At 48.8% G+C, this 23,153-nt stretch overlaps 1 protein-coding gene across 1 annotated transcript; it reads right to left on the bottom strand.

The window, feature by feature from the left end:
- Window positions 1–488: 488 nt before the first annotated feature.
- On the bottom strand, window positions 489–22,704 carry MGST3 (microsomal glutathione S-transferase 3). Its single transcript, XM_080825114.1, has 6 exons — window positions 22,301–22,704; window positions 6,194–6,317; window positions 4,008–4,081; window positions 3,438–3,495; window positions 1,426–1,498; window positions 489–737 (listed from the first exon to the last, which is right to left on the bottom strand). The coding sequence occupies exons 2-6, from the start codon at window positions 6,308–6,310 to the stop codon at window positions 601–603; spliced, it is 459 nt and encodes a 152-aa protein (XP_080681240.1). The 5' UTR covers window positions 6,311–6,317; window positions 22,301–22,704; the 3' UTR covers window positions 489–600.
- Between the last annotated feature and the right edge of the window lie 449 nt (window positions 22,705–23,153).

The raw sequence follows: 23,153 nt of genomic DNA, 5'->3' as shown, positions 1-23,153 counted from the left end.
GCCACCCAGGCGCACCAATAGAAGCAATCTTTAATAGAAATTTTAAAAAGGGGCACCTGGGTGGCTCAGATGGTTAAGCACCTGCCTTCAGTTCAGGTCATGATCTCCAGGTCCTGGGATCGAGCCCCATGTCCGGCTCCCAGCTCAGCGGGGAGTCTGCTGCTCCCCGTTTGTGCTCTCTCCCAAATGAATAAATAAAATCTTAAAAAAATAAATAATCCTTGTTGTTGTTACCATAGGTGTTAACTGTAAGATATTCTTATATCCCAACTCGGGCTAAAAGACTTTCCTTCCTTGGGCCCCAACTTTTCATGGCTGTGGCATGACTATGAACATAGGACCACAACCGGATGTTTCCCCAGTTTCACCCCAGTAAACATCCTCTGGCAGGGTGAGGAGGGGGCTCAGACCCACCACCTCTCCCATCCAGTAGAACAGGCTACTTCTTCTAGAAGACGACTCAAAAAAGAAATCAGCAAAGAGTCAGGTTTAGGTATGAGGCTAAGGCCAGGTAAGTTTTTATTATATTTAGAAAAAAAAAAGTTACAATGAAAGTTAAGTCACTCAAAACGATTGAGTTTTTAAAGACCCTGTAGTTCTTCAGTGGCAGCATTTGGACCCACCACCCAAGCCGGTCTTAACCCAGCCGAGGTGCTGGAAGGCAGAGCACACGGTTGTGCCCATGAGGCCAATGAGGGCTATGGAGCCCAGGGCCCCGCGACTCCGCTTGCTGGGCTCTGAAACAGAGGAGAGAACAAAGGTGACTGGAGGTGCCAGACAGAGGACAATGCTGTCAACACCCACAAGCCATTCCAGCAAGGCATCGGGGGTCACGCGTCAGACCATCTGGTCTGAAGAGGTCAACCAACGCCGGGCCCGGAGTGGCCAGTATGTCAGATACGGCACATGCCAAGAAATGTGTCCCCAGAGTCTTCTTTGGACCCTCAGAGAACTGGGGATAATAATTAGAACAACTGTGCTCCAGGACCTTTGGGAGTGTCCCCACTTTCAAGAGGTAAGTAGAGCCAAGAGTCTCTCCCCGTTCTCTCTCGGGCAACCATTTATCGTAGTGAGTTAGGAGCGGGGGCTCTGGGGTCGGGCTGCCTGGGTTTAAATCCTGGCTTCCCAGTTTACACTAGTAGCTCTGAGCCTCAGTTTTCCATCTATAGCACAGGACACACTATCTGCATCACAGAAATGCTATCAGGTTAAACAGCATACACCAGGATCTTAGAGCAGCAACTGACACACAGAAAGTGCTCAATAGATTTTGTTACTTTTCAAAGGTTAGGAAGAAGGAAGATACCAGACCTTTCCCCTAAACACCAAAGTACTTCCCCTTTTCTTAAAGCCCCGCTAAGAAGAAAAATACAGTGGCATGGGATTTTTAATTTGTTTCCTTGGCAGACGTTGTGATGTACTCACCTCCTGTGTAATAACCATAAGCATAAAGAACTCGTCCAACAATCCAGGCCAAGCCCAGGCCAGAAGCTATACGCTGCAAGAAAAGGGCTGGGTCAGTACCGGCATTCAAGAAACAGGCTGGTCTTCAATAACGTCTAGGGCTGAAGACACGATGTTCTCCCAAAACTTCCGTGGATATGGTAAAATGCTCCCCCAACAAAGTTAGGGTAGAGGCATGTTATCCGTCTCAGGAAAATCAAAGATCTGTGATTCTTCTATGAACTGCTTGTGGACGGGGAAGGTGAGGGCTGACCTTCCTGGTGGATGGGGTGGAAGGAACCTTCTGCCTTGTCCTGGGGACTGAGGTGTGGGCATACGAAGAGAGGGAGAGGCAGGCCGGGGGTGGGGGGTGAAGGGTACGCCCCAAGAGGACGCTGACCCCAAGGCAGGACTGGCGGAGAAGCCTGGTTGTCTCCATGGGCCTGCCACTGCATCTCTGACGCTCCCCCCACACCGCCCCCCAGAAGGGGTCAGAGCAGGATGTGCTGGGGCCGAGGGCTCCGCTAGAAAAAGCGGGCAGAGTGTGTCATGTTGTCATCCCAGAACAGGTGGTCTTGGAGGCAGAAGTCTCCCCCTTCCATGACCCTTGAGAAGAGAGAGTCAAACTCACGTAAGATGACTAGTCCTACGTGAGCACCATCCTGGGCTGACCGTCTGGTCAAAACGAGTCAGGACAGACTGGGAGGGGGAGTGGGCATGGGAAACATTGCACACCAGTCTTCATGTGCCTTCACTGTTCATCAGCGGCATCCCAAGGGGTAAGGTTAGTGCTTTAGGATTTGTTTAGTTGATCTGGGTTAAGGTTAATGATCAGGTGTGTGAAACCACTGAAAACAAAAATCCCGGGCCCCTAAGTCACTATGTGCAACCTGGTCTCTGCCAGGCCCTGCTTGGCCGTAATGTTGCACAGTTACCACCAGATGTCCCCAGAGTAGTTCTTCGAGTATTTTAGAGCCCTAAGCCCTAAGGAGTCTAGGGCAGACAGACTGGAAAGGGGATAGGGGTGGACATCGGGATGCCTCACTAGAGGGACTGGCTTGTCGTGCTTTATTTAGGTAAGATATATTGCAGACCACACTCCGGCCACGAGCCGTCATGGCCTACAAGGCCCTGTGGTCTGCTCCCCATGGAAGCCGTGCCGCCCCACTCACTGTTCACCAGACAGACTCTGGCCTCAGGGCCTTGCTCTCACGCTTTGCCCAAAGACGTCTGACCACTCGCCGACACCTGCTCCCTACCCTTCTGTAACTTTTGCCTCACTGTCACTTTGGCAGCTAGCACAGTCCTCACTTGATCTCCTCACTCACAGCGGTCCCCCGATCCGGAACTCCCTTCCCACCCGCCTGCTGGGTTTTCTTCCGTGGCACGCATCGCCTTGTGGCGAACTGCATCATGTACTTATATGCTAGAGTCAATGACCCCAGGTAAGAGTTAACCAGGTGTCTGGGTCTGTTTCGTTCACTGTTGTGACCTCAGGTGATCCATCAATGACTGACTATGACACAAAGGAGAAAATCACGGATGTGAACCCTCCAGGATCAGACCTGGGTTCAAATTCTTCTATTTTCTAAGTGGCTGTTTGCCCCCGGGATGGTTACATAGTATCCAAGAGGCTTCTCCTGATCTATTAAAAAAATGGGGAAAGTTCTATCTGCCTTACAGAACTTTTTAACAAGAATGAAATTCTTCTAAATGGACACTGAAGATGTTCATTCAATGTCCATTTCCTGCTTTCCTCCCTATAGCTCAGTGAACTAAGTCCAAACAGACGGGTGCCCGGGTGGCTTAGTCAGTTAAGGGTCTGCCTTCGGCTTGGGCTGTGATCCCAGGACACTGGGATCCAGTCCCATGTCGGGCTCCTTGGTCAGCGGGAAGCCTGCTTCTTCCCCCCTGACTCCCTACCCCCCACCTTATGCACACACTCTCTTAAAAAAAAAAATCCAAATAGATGAAAACTCCTTGGGAAAACTTACCGGGTGGTAAACACCTCCAACAGCTAGGAAAAATAAGAAGGGAGGATACACTTCCAACCTGGAATAGACACAGACCTTTTTGTAAAAAGTGCCCATCTGACGTGTGCCCGTACCCCTTACCCTCTTATTTGCTGAGTCAGCCACTGGAGAGTAAAACTGAACACTGAGGGCAGGGAGAAGCCCTACCACCAGGATCCACCCTCTTTCCCCCTGCATGGGAGCCAAAGTCCACAGCTCTTAATACCCTAATGAGGAAGGTGGTGGCGAATGCCAGCGGATTTCCTTCCAGAGATCACAGCCACTCCCTCCCCAGAGCTGGGAGATTCAATCTCCGCTTAGACAGGAAGCCTCGCAAATGCTGTTGAAGGCCAATGCAACTTGAAAGACATTTTTGAAGGATCATCCAGAACCCCACTCTTCTAACAACTCTGAATATTCAGTCTGTCCACAGACATATTTTCTAAGACATATTTTCATCATCCCAGCTGCTACTCGGTGAATGGAGGACCGAAGGCCGAGGTGCCGGGCAGAGGACACACAACACTGCAGACCTGCGGGGCCGACACTCACGTGTTCTGGTGGGCGCGCTGGATGCAGTTGAAAAGGTGCCCGTTCTCAGGGTCCGTGCTGTACATGGTAGGATACTGTGAAAACAACAGGATACCGTGGATCAAATGGCCAAGAGCAGCACTCAGTGTTGAGTTACAGCCAACCTCGAAGATAATCCATCCTCAAGCACCTTCTACTTTACCCTTGACAGGTGATCACTTTCTGCCTGACACTCGCAGTGGGGTCTCAACTCTCAGAAGCAGATTCAATGTATTTCTGTTAATATCCAGTCCTAAGAACGTACGTCTGTGCCACAGTCACCCAAGGGAGGGAGGCAGCTTGAGCCAGACTCCCTGCCCTTGACATTGTGCCGTGACTGTTGGATTACCCACACAGCACAAAGACACCCCAGGGGAACAGCTCCTTCCCACAAGCTATCAGATGCCACAACCTTCTAAGATTTTCTTTAATGGGAGAACAGAAATTGAGTGTGAGAACTTTAATGGATGTGTCCATTAAAAAAAAAAAAGGAAAATCAATAGGAAAACTTAAAAAGCAGCTCTAGTCAGAGTCTAATAATAAGTTGCTGAACAGAAGCAGACATTTGAATTTGCTCACCAGGGACAACCCCAGTAATTAGCCCTTTTAGATCAGCGGGAACGAAAGAAAGCATTTCATAGACCTCTTTCTTAGGTCTACCGTCTAAGCCCAGGCTAACTTCAGCCCCACACGTTTCTTTACTTGGGAAACAGACAACCACCTTACGACACCATTTTTAAAGTAGCACATGAGGGAACACTTACCATTTAACCCTCTTTATTTAGTTACTTTGTATTACTTATTTTTAAAAATCCAAGTATAATCAACACACATTAGTTTCAGGTGTGTAATGTAATGATTCGATGTATGTGTGTGTGGTGGAGTGATCACAGTAAGTCCAGGTACCATAGTTGCAGCGTTTTCTTTTGATGAGAGCATTTAGGATCTGCTCTCTTAGCAACTTTCAAATATATAATGGAGAATTATTAATTATGGCTGCCATGCTGTACCTTGTAGCTCTTGTTTTTTTAGATTCCACATGTAAGTGAGGTCATGAGATAGCTGTCTTTCTCTGATTTATATCACTTAGGATGATGCCCTCAAGGTCCATCAATGTTGTCACAAATGGCAAGATTTCATTCTTTTCTATGGCTGAGTAATATATATGTATATATACATTTGTATACGCGTGCGCGCGCGCACACACACACACACACACCTTTATCCACTCATCCACTGATGGACACTTTGGTTACTTCCATGTCTTGGCTACTGTAAATAGTGCTGTAATGAACATGGGGGTGCACATATCTTTTTGAGTCAGTGTTTTTATTTATTTATTTAGGATAAATACCCGGAAGTGGAACTGTTGCGTTATACTGTCGTTCCATTTTCAATTTTTTGAAGACCCTCCATTATTTTCCATAGTGGCTGCACCAATTTACATTCCCACCAACAGTACGTTCCCTTTTCTCCCCACCTTCAACAGCTTTGGCTATTTCTTGTCATTTTGCTCATAGCCATTCCCCACCGGGCGTGAGGCGGCATCTCACTGTGGTTTTGATTTGCATTTCCCTGATGGTGAGTGACGGTGAGCACCCTTTCATGCGCCCGTTGGCCATTTGTATGTGGTCTTTGGCAAAATGGCTGTTTGGCTCCTCTGCCCAGTTTCTAAATTGGGTCGTTTGATTTTCTATTTCTTTTTTTTTTTTTTTTTTTTTTTTTTGCTGTTGAGTTGTATGAATCACATGTTTTGGAAATGAACCCCTTATCAGATGTGTGATTGGCACAAATTCCTCCCATGCGGCAGGTGGCACTTTTCATTTTGCTGGCAGTTTCCTTTGCTGCACTGCAGCTTTCTGGTTTGATGTGGTCCTGCCCGTTTACCCTCGTTAGAAAATAACACTCTTCCTGGCACACAGCTCCAGCCAAAGGCCATACCATTCTTGCCCCAACACAGCTGGTCTTTCTACAAAGAGACCAAGTGAAAACAAGACGGAGGCCGCTCCCCAGCGGGGCCCCCATTTCCTACCTTCTTCCTGTCTGAAAAGGGCAGGCTTTCGAGTGGACGTGGTTCTCAGACGGCCACTGCTGGCCTCTGGCTTCTCACCTCTCCTTCCACGACTGAAAACAAGTTCTTGCCTCAACAGATCTAGGTTCCCACTCACCTCCACTTTGTACTTCTTTCGGGCCTTGGAAACGTTGATGGCTAGATGAGCTACCATTATGAAGCTGGCGGCACCGGTGAGAACCACAAAACCATATTCCTTAGAGAGGACAGCCATGCTGGCTCTGTGGAAAGAAGACGACGAGTTAGGATACCACCCAGCACCGCAGGCACCCACGGCAGGAGGCCCGCAGCTCGGTGGTGCTTCACTCCCTGCGAAGGTCTACCTACAGATCAGCAAGCTGTGAGTAAACATGATGTTCCTGCAGATGCAGACATCACTGTGTCACACAACAGACTCAGACCAGACCCTTATGCAAGTATGCAATGTACACGCAGAAGAGCGCGTGATCATATCACGTGTTCTCTTCCAATGAAGCCGTACCACCGAGGCAGGCATTGCTGGAGGAGGACACAACTGCTGAAAAACCATAGTTTCGCAAAAAAGGTTAACAGGGCAAAATCTAAAGGATGTATTAAATTCAAGAGAGAGGAGAGAGGTAGGGGAGGCGAAGCAGGATAGGAAACAATATACAGTGATTCCAAGTTTTTGTGTGTCTGTTGGCATGGCGGGGTGGGGAGTCACTGAGGGCAGGCACCCTGGGACTCCCTTTGACCCTGGGGCACACACTGGTCTGGGAGAAGGCAGGAGACCCAGTGGCAGGCGGAGCCCCTCACACTGCTAAGAGACCGGGCTCTGGGCAGCTCCGGGGAGCCAGGTCCGCTCCTCGAATTCTCACTTCAAAACTAGCCCTGGGAGGTGATCTGACGCCTGCAACTCACCTGAAATGGATGAGGAAAGGACAATACAAACCAACAGAGCCAAATGTTAATTATGGAAACCAGACAGTGGCTCCAAGCATGGTTAGTATAGGATCCTTCCAGCTTTTCTGTATATTCAAAAAATGTCATTATAAAATGGAGAACAAGCGAATCTTAGCATTTTTCAGGATTCTACCATTTGAGCTATTTTAGCTACTGTTCTGCCCCAGAAGGAAAGGAAAGAGAAGAAACAGACTGGCCAGCAAGGAGAAGAGAACTTGGCAGGTGGGAGGAGGCCCTCGTCGTCTCAGGGTAGGATCGGTGCTGGCCATCCAACCGCTCTGACTTCGGTCAGCAGACCACTGAGGCAGGCGGGACACGGAGAACAGCCAGGGTGCTTCCCGAGATCCTCACCTGCCCAGGCACCATGGGCCAGGCTGCCACAGGCCAGCAGCTCCTGCCTATGTTCTGCATCTGGTTTAAAACATCCACCCTCCACTGGCCCACTGCAATCTGTTCTCGAAGCCCAGGAGGGCTCCCCTGCCCCAGAGTGTTTCTGGGCGCCCTCACCAACAACTCAGCAAGATGGAATAACCCTATTTCCAAAGAGTACCTCGACGGTGAAGGCATGTTGCCGGGTCCAAAACAGAAGGCACCAGAGCTGGGGTTCACATTTAGATTCCAATCTGGTTCCTTTTAATGCCACTTGGAAACGGAGAGCTGCACTGATGTTGGGGTCACAGCGCCTTTCTCAGTGTGGAATCGGGGGCCAGAAAGCAGCTCTGTTCTTTAAAAGTGTTCTTCCCTTAGGACTCAAACGTGACATTTAGGGCTGAAGTCCTAAAGTCTGCCCCGCCACCCCTTCACAATCCATAATAATTCTCCCCAGTTTCTCCTTCTACATTCTTCACCCTGCGCTGCATCCCAGGGGTGCCCAGCCCACCTTGCTTGGGTTAGGGGAGAAGGGGACACACTGCAAAGGGTTGTCACCATGATTCAGCACAGAATGCCTCCTGGACACTCTCTCCCCACCATCAGGTATGGTTGCAGAAAGTAAGCGGTCTCTGGCTGCCCTCCAAACCTCCCTGCCCTCGTTCCCTTCTAGAATCAGTTGCTTCCTGAAATGTAGAAAATCAGCTCCAGGAGGTAGCAGTTACTGAGACAAAAATATAAGGTGAATCCTGAACACCTCTTTGAAAATAGCAATGGGTGAGCCTCCCAACCTATCTGGTGTCCTTGGGGCTCAACAGCATTTGGCTAGACAGGTCATTTAAAATGAAGCTGTTACGCACTCTGTCAGGACAATCAATTAAGCATAGTTGGGTTAGGTCAATATTTGCACGCCAAGAGAATCCTAGAGTGAGAGCCCATTTCCAGACCCCAGTCTCTGGACAAGACACCAGGCTCCCTGGCAGCATGGGGTCACCGGTGTTTGTGTAGCACTTTTCAGCCACTTTTAACCCCCACAAAAATCCCATTAGCTTCACTTCACAGAAAAGAAAATGGAGGCTCAAGCAGAGGAAAGCAGAACTAAGACCAGAGCGGGTTTTAGAATTCTCCCCCAAATACCCAGGCATGGCAAAATTTCACGGCTTAGTCACTGCCCTTGGTTTTCCTGGTTTGCACGGCCTTAGGGTAGGAGAAGCTAAGTGGCCAGACAGACCAGTACCTCTTGAATAGATCGTCCTGCTGCAGGCAATGAATACTCAGGTGACTGCTCAAAAACTTACAATCTGAAATTAGTATTTACTACTGAGCTCCTCTCCCAAAGTGTAATGTAATCTGGGAGGTTAAACCTGTTAGACATTCACACTCTAGTGAAAGTTACCCTCCTCCTACCTTGCTACAGTGATGGGTATTAGGGAAAAGGAATCTGGGTAGGGACAAGCAGAACCAGAACAACAAGTACCTTTGAAGGGCAGAGAATTTATAGTAAGGGGGACCCAGAGTCCAGTGCTAGAGTGGGTGGTTTACAAAAAACTGCAGAGCTAGCCGTGGGACAGTAAGTGTGCTCACATGGGGGCAAAGTGCCTACCTCTCTGAACTTCTCCCTGCAGGAGCCTGGATACACCTGCAAAGGCGCTAGAACAAAGTCCAGGAAGCCGGCTGGAGGATGGGCAGGACAGCCCTCCTTGACCCCCTCGTACTCCTGCCCAGTGAGGAGCTCTGCTTCAAACACCAGAGCAGTGTGTGCTACCCAGCTCCCACAAGGGGTGACTTCGTTTGGCATCCTGATGCCAAGCACAGAGTGTACCTATAGACACCTGTGGAATAAACGAAGCACGCCACCACTCCAGGTGGCTTTTGGGAATGACACTCTAACCGACAGAATATTTGTCACCTGGCACTAAGCCGGGCATAAAGTAGGTGCCTAAGGGATTTAAGTTCCCTTTTGTTCTCCTTAAAAGTATCTACTAAAACCTCTGAAGCAGAGAAAGACAAGGTCAGGACACAGAAAAAAGCTCTGTCACCATCGATGTTGAAAACATAAATCCAACAAGGACTGGAAAATGGTTCAGGTTTGTCCTTTCAGGGGAGAAGCAGCTTAATTCAGTCAGAGCTCCCCCCATTCCCCCCCAAATTCCCATCATCTGCTGAGTCCTTCTGTTCCAAGGAATGCAGGGCAAAGACAAGGACGCTCCCACCCCTTAAAGATCGGCCTTTGTGGATTCGGGTGCAGCTGTGCGCACTGGTTAAGAGGAGGCACTGCCGTTTGACAGAGGCCCAGCCCTGGCAGCCACAGCCACGCCCGAGGCTGTCCCAGCCCTGGAGCTGGCAGATAGCTTCCCCGGGGTGCAGGCTTCCGCACCTCTGGCACGAGCGCTTCCCGCGCGGCACGCCACACTTTGTTGATTACATACCTGCTCTGCTCACCGGCAACTCTTCCATCGACCCAAGAAGATAAGGCGCTCTTGGGGGTGGGAGCTCTGCCCTAGACCTGGGTCTTGGATGGGGTGCCAGACGCACAGCATGTGGCCTAACAGCCCCTTGGGAGCTCAGCTTCCAAAGCAGGTCTAGAGTCCTCTGCAGCCCACCTCGCTGTACAATGGCATTTGTTAATCGTCACCCTGTTTTCGAGACTGGTCGCACTCTAGCTGTGTATATGAGGAGCTATAATTTGTATAAATAGGCAAGTACTTAGGTACCTATTTAAAAGACCTCATCTGCACGATTACACAGTGGTGGGGAAGTGTAAAAGCGAACCCTCTGGAGAAGAGCCCGACAACGGGGATATCTTTTACATCCTTCATACCTTCTGACTCATTAGTTCCACGGGAAAGCTAGCTGGAGGTAGTAATAAGAAACTCAGACAGAGTTGGTTCAAAGACACTCGCCTAAGCACCATTTATAACAGTAACAACAGCAATGGCACAATGGCCAGGCAAAGAGGACTAATTAAGTAAACAGTGCACCCATAAAACAGAATACTGTATAACCTTAAAATGGTGTGCACACAACTAAAGGTGCTGAAATGGGCTTAACAAAGAGCATGTCAGGTTAAAAAAGTTCAAGAAGTATATATACAGATAATCTTGGTTTTCTCCCTAACAGGAGAAATTTTAAAAGAAAATATCAAGATCATAAGCTTAATTATTCCTAGACAGGTGAACTGTAGACTTCCTTTGTACTTTCCTGTAATTTCCACAATGAGCAGATACATACCAAAAAGTCAATGGAAATGGCCTGACAACAGTTAGGAACTGAGAAATCAGAGAACTAGACAATACACTTCGATGGGACCAGTCATATGGGACTTCCAGCCCAAATCTCGTCACTCACTAAGGATGTTCTGGAATGACACTGAGCGCAGAACCCGGTTCCCACACTTCCTAGATGCGTGTCCTTGGGAAAATTCTTCACGTATTTCAGCAGCCTCAGCCTCCATATCTGTTAAATGGAGACACTGGGGGGAACCTGGGTGGCTCAGCGGGTTAAATCCTCTGCCTTCGGCTCAGGTCATGATCCCAGAGTCCTGGGATCGAGCCCCGCATCAGGTTCTCTGCTCAGCGGGGAGCCTGCTTCCCCCTCCCTCTCTGCCTACTTGTGACCTCTCTCTCTCTCTCAAAAAAAATAAAAAATAAAAAAAATGGAGACACTGGTGGTACCCACCCGCCCCTGCGGTGGTTGCAAGGAAGACTCGGGGAGACTCGGGGAGGGGGACACTATCAGCGCCCAGCATGATGCCTGGCAGGTGCTGAGCACTCAGCAAATGATCCGATCGGGTTGTATTATGTGTTGATGTGAATGGTCTCTGTCCTGATTCAATTATAAAAGGGGATGTTTAAATGAATGATTATCTATCTATCTATCTATCTATCTATCTATTTTTTAATTTATTTGACAGAGATCACAAGTAGGCAGAGAGGCAGGCAGGGAGAGAGAGGAGGGAAGCAGGTTCCCTGCCGAGCAGAGAGCCTGATGCGGGGCCCCATCACAGGGCTCTGAGATCATAACCTAGGCACAAGGCAGAGGCTTTAACCCACTGAGTCGCCCAGGCGCCCCTGATAATCTATATTTAAGAACTTATTTAGAATTGCTATTTTAACACAGTGAATTTAGAACTATATATATTCACTTCTTTTTCTGAACTCCTAACCAGCTGTGCTCAAGTATCTGAAAAGCAGGAGTGTTCAGGAGGAAGCAGGTCTCCATTGTGGACCTCGGAAACCCGCGCTGTGGCCAGAGATGCACCGGGGGGAGGTGAGCGTGAGTTCACTTGCTTCTTGCTTATTCAAGTTTACTGAGCACCTGCTGTGTACCGCTCACTGGGGGGCCCCCATGCTGGAGATGAAGAGCCCAGAATTTGGTCCCTGCCCTCATGAGGCTCATGTTCTGCTGGGGGAAATAGGCGAACAAGCAACTTGAACGCACACCCAATTCCGGATCTTCCCCTTCAGTGCCATGATCAGAAGCTGGGGACAAATGTACCCTACAAAACGAGAAAGCGAGTGTACTGCGGAAAGGCAGAAACAGCACAGAAGGGTTTCTGTCTCCCCTCCCATGCTTTCAGTTAACTGTTCCCTGCCCGGCCGTCTTGAGATGAGTCAAAATAGTTCAGTTGAAAGGATATTAAGTTGATGGTTTAAAAGAAACTAGATTTTGTATTTAATTTCCTATCACTTATTTAAGAGTAGAGGTCCTTTTGGAGGTGTTTTTACTCCTGGCAGACTTGAATACTGTTTTATGATTTGTCTTCTCCTATGGAAAGATCCACAGGCATAGAGACAGCAGGAAATCTGGAGACAGATGGGTTTGTGTTTAGACACTTCCTCTGTGAGTTCGGGAATGTCATCTAATTTCTCTACAGAACAGGAGAATATTAACTACTTATTTCACAGGATGATTTGATTTAAGGAAATAAACTAGGGGTGCCTGGGTGGCCAGTTAAACATCTGGTTTGGGCTCAGGTCGTGATCTCAGGGTCATGAGACTGAGCCCCACGTTGGGCTCTGTGCTCAGCACAGAGTCTGCTTGGGACACTCTCTCTCTCCCTCTGCTCTTCCTCCCACATGCTCTTTTTCTCTCTAAAATAAATAAATCTTTAAAAAAAACAAAGGAAATAAACTAGGTAAGCATCTGGTATGAACAACTTAATAAATGCTGGCCCAAATATGAAGGCATATTGTAAACACTGGTAAGTGTGCGTCTCTGCCCACATAGGTCATACTTCCTAAATAAGGAGACACTGGTTTTCCTACGAATCAGTCAGGTGCTCTGACTCAGAAATAAGGTCTGACTCTGTTTGCAACAGATTCAAATTCAGCAAAACGCTGGTCAACTTAGATTCCCAGTGCCAGCAGCATACAGTGTCTAGAAGAATTAGTTTTCTAGTGTGGACAGCACAATGTAACTAAGAACACTAATTCACTCATTCAACCACAACATGAAAGCGCTTACTGTATGCCAGGCATCTGCTGAGGGGTGGGGGACACAGCAGTGAACAGGATGGGGTCCCTGTCCTTAAGCCATCGACATTCGAATGAGGACAGAAGCCTGACAAACACGCCAAGGCGTTAGCTCACACTCTACAGCAATCGTACAGTCGTATAAAATGTCAAAGAAACGTATTATATATTTAAACTCACATGGCACCGTATGTCAATTATATCTCAATTAAGAGCGGGAAGACCTTGCTGCGGCGACATTTACACCCACACACAAACAGCCACTCAACATTCCGGGGCAGAGAATATTCAGGTCAGACTACACGCCAAGTGCCAAGGCCCCAGGGGAGGACAAGCCTGGCACACCTGTGGGACAGAAAGGCGGCTGGCGTGGCCGGCCCCCTTAGATGGTGGGAGCACTAGGAGACAAGGTCAGGGAGGACAGATCCAGATCATGAGAGGGGCTTTACTCACCACGTAACGGTCAATACTTGCTGCTTCTCCCCCCAGGGACTAAGAAGAGGGGAAGGGAGGAGGCAAAGGTGCGCGACTGCTGTGTTAGTGGAGAAAGTGTTCACTTCCCAAAGGGACAGGTGGACGACCAAGCAGGCAGCACCACCATTAGCCAAGATGGCCCTGGGGGCGGACTCAGCTCTTCCACACGGAAAGAGCTTCCAAGGCAGGAAGGGAGCGGATCAGTTCCAACCCCAAAGGGAAGAGCTCCAAAGAGGAGCCCGTGGACACCTGTGCCAAGATGCATGAACAGACCAAGAATGTGTTCTTGGCTTTGGTTCGGGGGACCTCTGGACAGCCGGGTTTTAGGGGAAGGGGAGAAGGCGGGAGGCCCTGCGCTAAGGGTTAAGAAACAAGTGCCGCAGGACATCGCGGGCAGCTCCGCCTCCTGCATCCGTTCCACCGTCCCATCCTGCCAGTGCTTGGTCCAGTGCCAGGTCCTACCCCTTCCTCCACCACGCCGGTACTCCGCACTGACCCGCGTGGGCTGCAGGCGCGCCTCTGAATGTGCACGTGTTCCACGCTGGTCGCTTAGTTATTCCAACATGCACTTGAATGAACAGTGATCGATGGAAGTAGTATACATTTCCAAACGTGCGGGGGACAGAGAATGTCTCCTGCTTACATCTTCTATAGTAAGTTTGAGGAGGACAGAAACACAGTTCGGGGCTGTCCTATGTTCCACGTCAGTGGTTCTCAAACTTCAGCAGCATCCAGGTTAACTAAGTGTTAAAATGCACCCCATCCCCCAGAGTTTCTGATCCTTAATGGGGTCTGGGAATCTGCATTTCTTTCCCTCTTTCTCTCTTCCTTCTTTCCTCCCATTCTTCCTTCCTTCCTTCCTTTCTTTAAAGAGAGAGAATGACTCTTAAGCAGGCTCTACACCCAAACTAACTCCTCATGGAGTTTTCCAGCCTAAGTGGCAGAAATAGCAAAATGGGAAATAGTATCACCACTACATCCTGAACACGTCCTAGAAGACCTACTACTTCTCCCCTGTCAGGCCCATAGGAGAGTTTACATCAATTAATCCCCACAGCGATCCTATGTGGTATTTACTGTTCTCATCCCCATTTCACAGAGGAGAAAACTGAGGCAAAAGGAGTTCAGCAACTTGTCTAAGGCCCCACATCTAGTGAGTGCAGAGCTGAGGTCTAACCACAAGCCAACTGACCCCCCGGGTCTACCTCTTTGCTACTACACCTCCCTGAGGGTTTGCCCCTTACCCAGGAGTTAGGTTACTCCTTCCCCCACAGTAGGGAGTGATGAGGAGAAACGCCTTTGCAAAACTCCAGCTCCAGTGCAGGACCTGAGGTTTCTAGGCAGGGGCAAAGTAGAGGAACAGAGCAGGAGCACCAGAGCCCAGAAGGAGAGCCGGATCCGTGGAATGCTTTACATATAGAATTGTGTCATCTGTGGAAGACAGTTTTACTTTTTCCTTTCCACTGGGAATGCCTTTACTTCTTTTTTCTTGCTAGATCACCTGGACCAGAACCAATACGGTGTTGAACAGAAGTGGCAAGAAAGGACATCTTTATCTTGATCCCCATCTTTGGGGGGGGAAGCATTCAGTCTTTTATCATTTAATATAATGTTAGCTGTGAGTTGTTTTTTTTTTTAATAGATGCCCTTTTGGAAAATACTTTAAAATGAATTATTTCTGTATCATATTTTTTAAAACAGCAACACTTCTATTTGTAACTTTTTCAAAAAAATATTTTTATTTATTTATTTGACAGACAGAGATCACAAGTAGGCAGAGAGGCAGGCAGAGAGAGTGGGGGAAGCAGGCTCCCCGCTGAGCAGAGAGCCCCATGCAGGGCTCAATCCCAGGACCCGGAGATCGAAGACAGAGGCTTAACCCACTGAGCCACCCAGGCACCCCCTATTTGTAACTTTTTTTTAATTTATCAGAGGATTAAATAGCTGAAAATGATTTTTGGAAGACCTCACTAGGGTAAGGAAAGAAAAGCAGCAGTATTTTGAAGCAGGAGGGGTAGAGGGCAGTGGGCAACAGACATGGGTTTCCAGGGGGAGACTGGGGCAACTATCTTCAGCCCAGCAGATTTTAAGAAAGCCCCAAGGCAAGTGCCCCTTGAGAAGGGATCGAGCTCGGGCTTCATTGAGAAGACACGCTCCATTCCAGTGTCTGAGTTGGCAACACAGATTTTCATTAGGACATCTGCCTAAGGTAGTCCCCCCTCCTACCAAGGAATTTCACTGACAGGTTCTCTCTGAAAACATCCCACCATAGTGCTTAGGGGTGTTGCTTTGATTCCTTCCGATTCCTGCCTCTACCACCACTTCCTCTATCTTACTGGGGCAGGGGTTCCTTCAGTTCCAAGGACAACCCAGAACCCTTCCTGAGCCACATTCATCAGAACACCCCAGGGGTGAAGCTCTCCTTCAGTATTTACTCAAGTCTCTCTCGGCTGCCAAAAGGAGCTCCCCAGGGTACAATCAACATTGCACAAATGGGAGTAAAAGGCAGGCTTCATATGTGAGCACTTGCCTCCAATGATCACTTCTGAGCCATGAAATTACATCAATTTATCTTTCACTAAATGAAATCACTTAGATTTATTATTTTTTTTATTTATTTTCAGCATAACAGAATTCATTGTTTATGCACCACACCCAGTGCTCCATGCATATGTGCCCTACTTAATACCAACCACCTGGCTCCCCCAACCTCCCACCCCCCACCCCTTCAAAACCCTCAGACTGTTTTTCAGAGTCCATAGTCTCTCATGGTTCATCTCCCCTTCCAATTTCCCTCAACTCCTTTAATTTTTAAAAATTTTTATTAACATATAATGTATTATTAGCCCCAGGGGTACAGGTCTGTGAATCACCAGGTTTACACACTTTACAGCACTCACCATAGCACATACCCTCCCCAATGTCCATAACCCCACCACCCTCTCCCTACCCCTCTCACCCCAGCAACTCTCAGTTTGTTTTGTGAGATTAAGAGTCCCTTATGGTTTGTCTCCCTCCCGATCCCATCTTGTTTCATTTATTCTTTTCCTACTCCCCAACCCCCCCACGTTGCATCTCCACTTCCTCATATCAGGGAGATCATATGATAGTTGTCTTTCTCCAATTGATTTATTTCGCTAAGCATAATACCCTCTAGTTCCAAACGCGTCGTTGCAAATGGCAAGATTTCATTTCTTATGATGGCTGCATAGTACTCCATTGTGTGTGTGTGTATCTATATATATACACACTACATCTTCTTTATCCATTCATCTGTTGATGGACATCTAGGTTCTTTCCATAGTTTGGAATTATTTTTTTTTAAAGATTTTATTTATTTATTTGACAGAGATCACAAGTAGGCAGAGAGGCAGGCAGAGAGAGAGGGGGGAGCAGGCTCCCCGCTGAGCAGAGAGCCCCCTGTGGGGCTCTATCCCAAGACCCTGGGATCACGACCTGAGCAGAAAGCAGAGGCTTTAACCCACTGAGCCACCCAGGCGCCCTCAACTGGATTTTTTAAAGGAGAAAGGATTTCACCTTTCAGCTCTCTCTTTGCCCTCAAACAAGCAGATAAAAGCCAAGCTAGACAGTGGTCACCCCCTCCTTCTACCTGCAGGACTGTTCTCCTCAAACTGTCCCGCCATTTCTCAGCGGGGTCCTTCTTCGCACACCCAGGAACGGGACAATGAAAAACACTCACAGATTGACTTGGACCCATTCTCCCATGTTTCCTTAAAATTCTTATCTGGTTCCCTGGGCTAGTCATCTGACCTTCCTTATACATGGCTGCTTATTTTATGTGGCAAAACCCACCACTCTCACGAGACTAATATATGGACGGTCACTTAAAGGGCTGGTCTGATCGTCCCAAAAGGACTTCTGTGAGCCCCCAACGTGGAAGGTGGTTCAGAGAACTGAGGTTGTGTCGGGTGTCTACCTGCTCACGGCCCCCTAGGGCAGCTGCCCAGCCTCACTTCTGCCTCTAGCTGTTTCCAGAAATGAACAGTCCTCACAATCATCTCAGGTAGGGTGACCCTCATGAACCCATGTAGAGCTCAAAGAAGAAATTGTAGAGCCTGGAGGGAACCCACACAAAAGTAATTCCCTGTTTCCATGATGGGAGAGAAAAAAGAATCACAGAATTTCTTTGTGTCCATCCTACATTTTCAAAATGCCAGTTCTGGCCACTTCTGTTTTGTTTTAAAGATTTTATTTATTTGAGAGAGGGAGAGTGCGAGCAACCACAAGTAGGGGAGAGGGAGAACCAGACTCCCCACTGAGCAGGGAGCCCCATGCGGGACTCGATGGCAGGACCCCAGGATCATGACCTGAGCCAAAGGCAGACACTTAATGAGTGAGCCGCCCAGGCACCCCCACTCTGGCCACTTCTACATGAAACAGATAACAAGATCTGTCTGAGTGTACAAGTTTCACAGGACAGCTAGATTTTTTTAAAAAAGTGTGTGGCCACTGAAGAGAAGGAATAATCACCCAGGTGAGGAAAAACGACTACTCCCCACCACTGCACTGTGCATTTGGTAGGTATTTCTCCAGGGGCTCAAAGTGCAAGTTAGCTGAACAGGCACAGCATTATTTATGCTGCACTTGGTCATGAACTCAGCGAGGCGAAGAGCAGAGGCAGGCCAGAAGTGAACTTCCCCAGCACATTCTCTGATTCCTCATCAGTGTTCCCGGCAGAACACTTGGAAAGTAGAAGCTCATGGTCAGAAGGGTAGGGGATCTATCCCTTTTAAGAGATAAATGTGTTAAATCCAAACGTATTCAGCTTTAAAGATTCTTTCTCCCTCTCCCTGTCCCTCCCGCTTGTGCTCTCAAAGGAAAAAAAAGAAGTCAAGTTTCCCGTGTTGTTTTAATTCCAACACTTTGGCGAACTGGCCGTGCTGCAAACAAACAATACCTAACTGTGTGCATTGGCTGGTGCTGGGGGAGGGCAGGGAGGGCGGGACCAGCATGATGCCCAAGTTCATGGGAATAGCTCTGCCTGGATGGAACTGAGTCTCCCCTAGAAAAAACTGGTAATTCAGCTCCTCAAGACTATAGGAGAGTAGACTGTAACAAGACAGAACAACTCCTTCGTTCTCCTGCTGGTGCAATGACAAACTTTCCCAAACAGGTTCTCGACATGAAAGGCTCTGTGGGGTGAGAGGTGTGTTGGCACCTCCCCTAGGAGTCCGCTGGGCCATCTGGAGCAGAGGTCCCACGGGATGTGATCCCAGCAACAACCCGCAGGACATTTCCTGTGGTCTGAAGGCTCCCACCTCAGAGGGCAGGAGGAAGCATGGGGAGAAGCCATGGGATGCAGAAGAAGATAAAAATCGCTTTAACAATTAACAATTCATTAAATGGAGCTGATCTGATACAATCAATGCCAGGCAAACCATTTTACCTAAATGGAGTGCCTGCCTCAAGTCCACAACTACTACTGTCTTCAGTATCGCTTCGGGGAATGGTTCCTTCCCTGATTTATCCCCCACTCCATGCCAGGCACCACACGAGGCGGTGAGATGCGCAGGCCTCCGATGGTCACCCAGACCGAGAGCCAAGGTCCTGACCCTCCAGAAGACACAGTGATGGGGAGCTAGACAACACAGGAGGACCACGACACAGGGCCGCAGCAGACTGAGAGAAGGGCTCTGAAGGACATCAAGTGATGTGCGAGAGAGACACAGGGAGTCAACAGTGAGGACACAGGAGCCAGGACAGGGCTTTGCTTGTGTTAGGAAGAGAAAGGACACCAGTGTGTCTGAAGGGTAGAGACTAGAAGGGTATGTGCAGTGATACAGACTAGCGTGGTAGGAGAAATCAATTATTAGTAGTAGTACCTATTATTAGCCTGTATTATTCAAATGTATGCCGAACACTGTTCTAAGAAGCTCACCAGTATAAGCTGCTCATAGCATACCTATGATATCTTATTACTTCTATTTTGCAGATGAGGAAACAGAGCATCCCAGAGGTTAAGTAATCTGCCCAAGGTCACACAGCCATCACAGAGGAAGCCTGGACTCAGACACAGCCAGAGCCGGGCTTTCGCTTTACCCTCGCCCCTACCCTCGCCCCTACCACCTCTTAATGAGATTGGAGAGCAAGTCTGACCACACCTGACTTCTTTTGGAACTTTTCTATCTCCTCAAACTCTCTCCTGAGCATGAACTATATTAATAGGAATAGAGAGCTAATAATTAACTCCAAGTCTGTGACTGATTAAAGCCTGAGAACTTTCTAGTTGGAAGAAAGAAAAAAACTTGGAAGAGGTCCAAAAAGTAACTTATTTTTAAATTTCTTTTAATGAGTGTCAGCACTGCAGTATGACAAGAGGAGAAATTCCAGGAAGGAAGAACTTCCTCCAGTCTTTTGGGTGTGCGGGTTTGCAAGGAGCAAAGCAACACAGAAATTGGTATTTCATTTCCTATCAGGTCTTCCACATAACCTGCGCCTTAACTGGCATTACACAGAACTGAAGGTCATGGGGAAACTAAGCCTTGACTTCCACAAGAGGAAAACAAAAATCTCAAATGAGTCACAGTGACACCACTTGGATTTTCCATCCCAAGAAATGTGGGCAGACCGTAGTTAATTCTCAGCAGCTGCTGAGTCCTCACAAGGGTATCAGACATTCTGGATGAATGAACCATGGAGCTGCCCGAAACAGGGTTAGTCTCTTTGTGCCGGTCTGTACTTAGGACGAAGCTGAGCCAAAATCATTCACGTTGCTTTGGATGGGGAATTAAAATACCACAAATTAAGGGAAAAAAAAAAAAAAGAGTGAACCAAAGCACCAAAGTATTAGAGAACCGAGTTCCAGTTAATGAACAGGTCAACGCTGGCAAGAACTCAGAGGGTCAACAGGGGGACTTACAAGCCCAAACGATGAAATCCTTAAAAGTATTTGCAAATGTTATCTGGAAGGTACTGCAATTTTCCCCAGCTCCTCACTGATGTTTTTCTCCTCACAAGGGTTAAGTAGGTAAGTAGACACTGGAAGAGAGGGCGAGGTAAACAGGAACGCTTTTGTACACAGTAGTATCTCAGCTCATAACTGCTGAATCCTCCTTTTTCAGGAGGACTGCAAACTCATAAGTGGTATTAATGAATTCAACTGCAGAAACTGCAGCATTATGTAGATTCTTTTAAAAAAAAACATTGCATAAAAATACTAAATGGCTCACGGTCAATTGTGGTTGGCAACTGTATTCTGAATCCAGATTCAGAATATTTAAATATTAAATAGGGAATAATAGGTCTAAATACAGCTAACTGTGCAGCAGGCATTAAATTACATCTTGCCGGCTTGATTTGTCATCTGCTTCATTGCAAACTGCTCCAGGGGCTTTTCAGCCTGTCTCTGGATAATAGGGTAAAGCCCTTCTTTCTTGTACGTTCGCTCCCTTTGCTCTCCCCCAAGTTAGGAAATTCCCTTTCATGACTGTCTCTTCAGGGCTCTAGGCCAACAGAAGGAAGTCTAAATTAGGGGGAAGACTGCCCTTCTCCAGTTTTGTTCCTTAATCTAAGGAAGCCCCTGGTGTACACTTTCTATAGCTGGCTACAGTGATCTTTCTAGTGTATCTGTTTTATATATAGTAACATCAGTTGAAAGAAAAAAAAATTGCTTGACAAAGTTTTCTATTTCTGTAACACTGTGTCAGGACGGAAGCTTAACAACGCCTTCCCCAGGGGTAAAAGTATTTCTTTGGATTTTAGAGGCTCGTTTTACTGAACTTGGTTAAACTTAACTCCTGTGAGAATAAACATTCTTGATCCCCTGACCAGGATACTATGCTCTTAATAGGGAGTTCACTGAATTAAAACATAGCCTTGCAACTCTGACCGATAACCTTGGGTGCTTCCCACAAACTGCAGGCTCTTGGTGATCTACAGATTTCCCAAGAGAAGCCCTTGCTGCAGCTCCCACACACAGAGGACATCTCAAATCTGCAGCAATTCCACAGGACCACGCCTGGGTCCGCAGCACCCGCAAAAAGCCATTGGTCTGCAAAGCAGTGTCCTTCCCTCTAGGGCTCCCTTTCTCCAGTTGAGAGATTAAAGCCCCAACTCTGTCACTCCTTTCCAACCCACCCTCTTGTCTCATCTTTTCCTTTACCTCCTATTCCACACTCACTTGTCCCTTAAGATACAAAGTAGCTCGTAAACTCCTGGTCGGAAAGGAAAGTAACAGCAGAAGCCACAACTTAGGAGAATGACTCACCAATGAGTCTCCAGCCCCTTCCACCGCCCTGCAGCTGCCCCACCGCAGTGGCCCTGGGGCTCCCTGCAGTGACACAGATAAGGAGGAAAAGTCTCTGAAATCCAAAGCAGAACCGTTTGTGAAGAGTCCTCCTCCCTCGAGGAGTCTCCTGCTCTCGGGTAGAGGTAGGAAATGACCCACATAAGGGTTTGGGTAAAAACGGACAAACGTTTCTATGAGGCAGCAGGAAAACAAACACAATTCCCTGGGAGGTTCTCCCGGAGGGTTCCTAGCAACACATCCACATCCGCAGCAGGCGCAGGGCTCCCAGGGCACTTGTTACCGATCGGGCCTGCACTGCCCACTGCCCCAGCAGGTGCGGCCAGCCCATCAGCTGCACCTGGCAAGGTCGGGTGGGCTCCGGGAGGCAGAAACAAGAAGCCGGGTCTGCACAACCCGGGAAGAGGAAGAGAGGAAAGGAAGGCACTGAAGGGTTGACCTTGAGAATCTCCCTGAGTTACAGATAGCGAGGTGGACCCCATTTCAACGCCCCAAACCCACTCCATCAGGGGGAGGATGCAGGGCACGTGAGGGGGCAAAGGGGATGGAAAGGCAGACGGAAGTGTACAGACCAGAAAGGGAAAAGGGAGCGCATCCCTATTCAGCCCGGGATGGTAGAGGTAGGGGCGGTGCCGAGCGCTGGACCAGAAGCGCGCCGAGGCCCACTTACTCCGCGTTGCCAGTAAGTGCGTGGACTTACCTGGATCACCTCCGCTCGGCTGGTGCAGACCACAGCTCTGCAGCGAAGTGAAGGCGCCGCGCCCTTGGCCACCGGCGGGGCGGGGCGGGGCCCGAGTCAGGTCCCGCCCCCGCCCGAGGCAGCGCGAGACCACGCCCCCACGCCGGGGCCCCCGGCAGCCCGGACGCGCCTTCTGAGTGTTAATTTGCAGTCCCTGTTGGGTGGTTAGGCCGCGGAAAGTGGATTTTCTTCCTCCTTACGGCTGTCCACTCTTTACGCTTCCTCATCTCAAATCCATGTATCAGTTCTCTTCCGTAAATGCCTCCGTGGCCTCCTACATTACCCCAGTTTCTTCATACTTTTAGGATCGGGTTTGCACGTAAATAATTTGTCCTTAGCAGGGCCACCGTAGCTCACTTGTAGGCGCATGCGCGGCTTGCCCGACCGGTACGCGGAAGTGGTAGCTCCCCCGCTCCGGGGGACAGGGTGGCTTGGGTTGGTTTTCTCTGTTCTTCTGGGCCGGGAAGGCCCATAGGGTCGCAGCTTGCTGCACTCACCAAGTGAGAGGATTTAGGGATGTTGGGGCGTGTACATTTCCCCAGCTAATAAGTACTATTGCAGTCAACTTTGCCGAGAGCCGGAAGGGAGCCCAGCCCGCGACACGCCCGCGCCCACCCTCGCCCGCGGCTCCCGCCGGCCGGCTCACTGGCGCCCGCCTCACGGCTCTTTCCGTGGGAGCAAGTCTGCACGGCCTCGGGGACCCACAGAGCTCTGAGAGCGTACACAAGCCCAGGTACGCCTTCGAGTCCAGCGCTGGAGCGGGCTTGAGGCGGTGAGGTCCTGACAGGCGTGCAGGCGGGGTCCGCCTGAGGGG

Source organism: Martes martes (genome assembly GCF_963455335.1).
Source record: "Martes martes genome assembly, chromosome: 15".
Taxonomy (NCBI): Eukaryota; Metazoa; Chordata; class Mammalia; order Carnivora; family Mustelidae; genus Martes; species Martes martes.
This window is presented reverse-complemented; position numbering and strand designations above follow the sequence as displayed.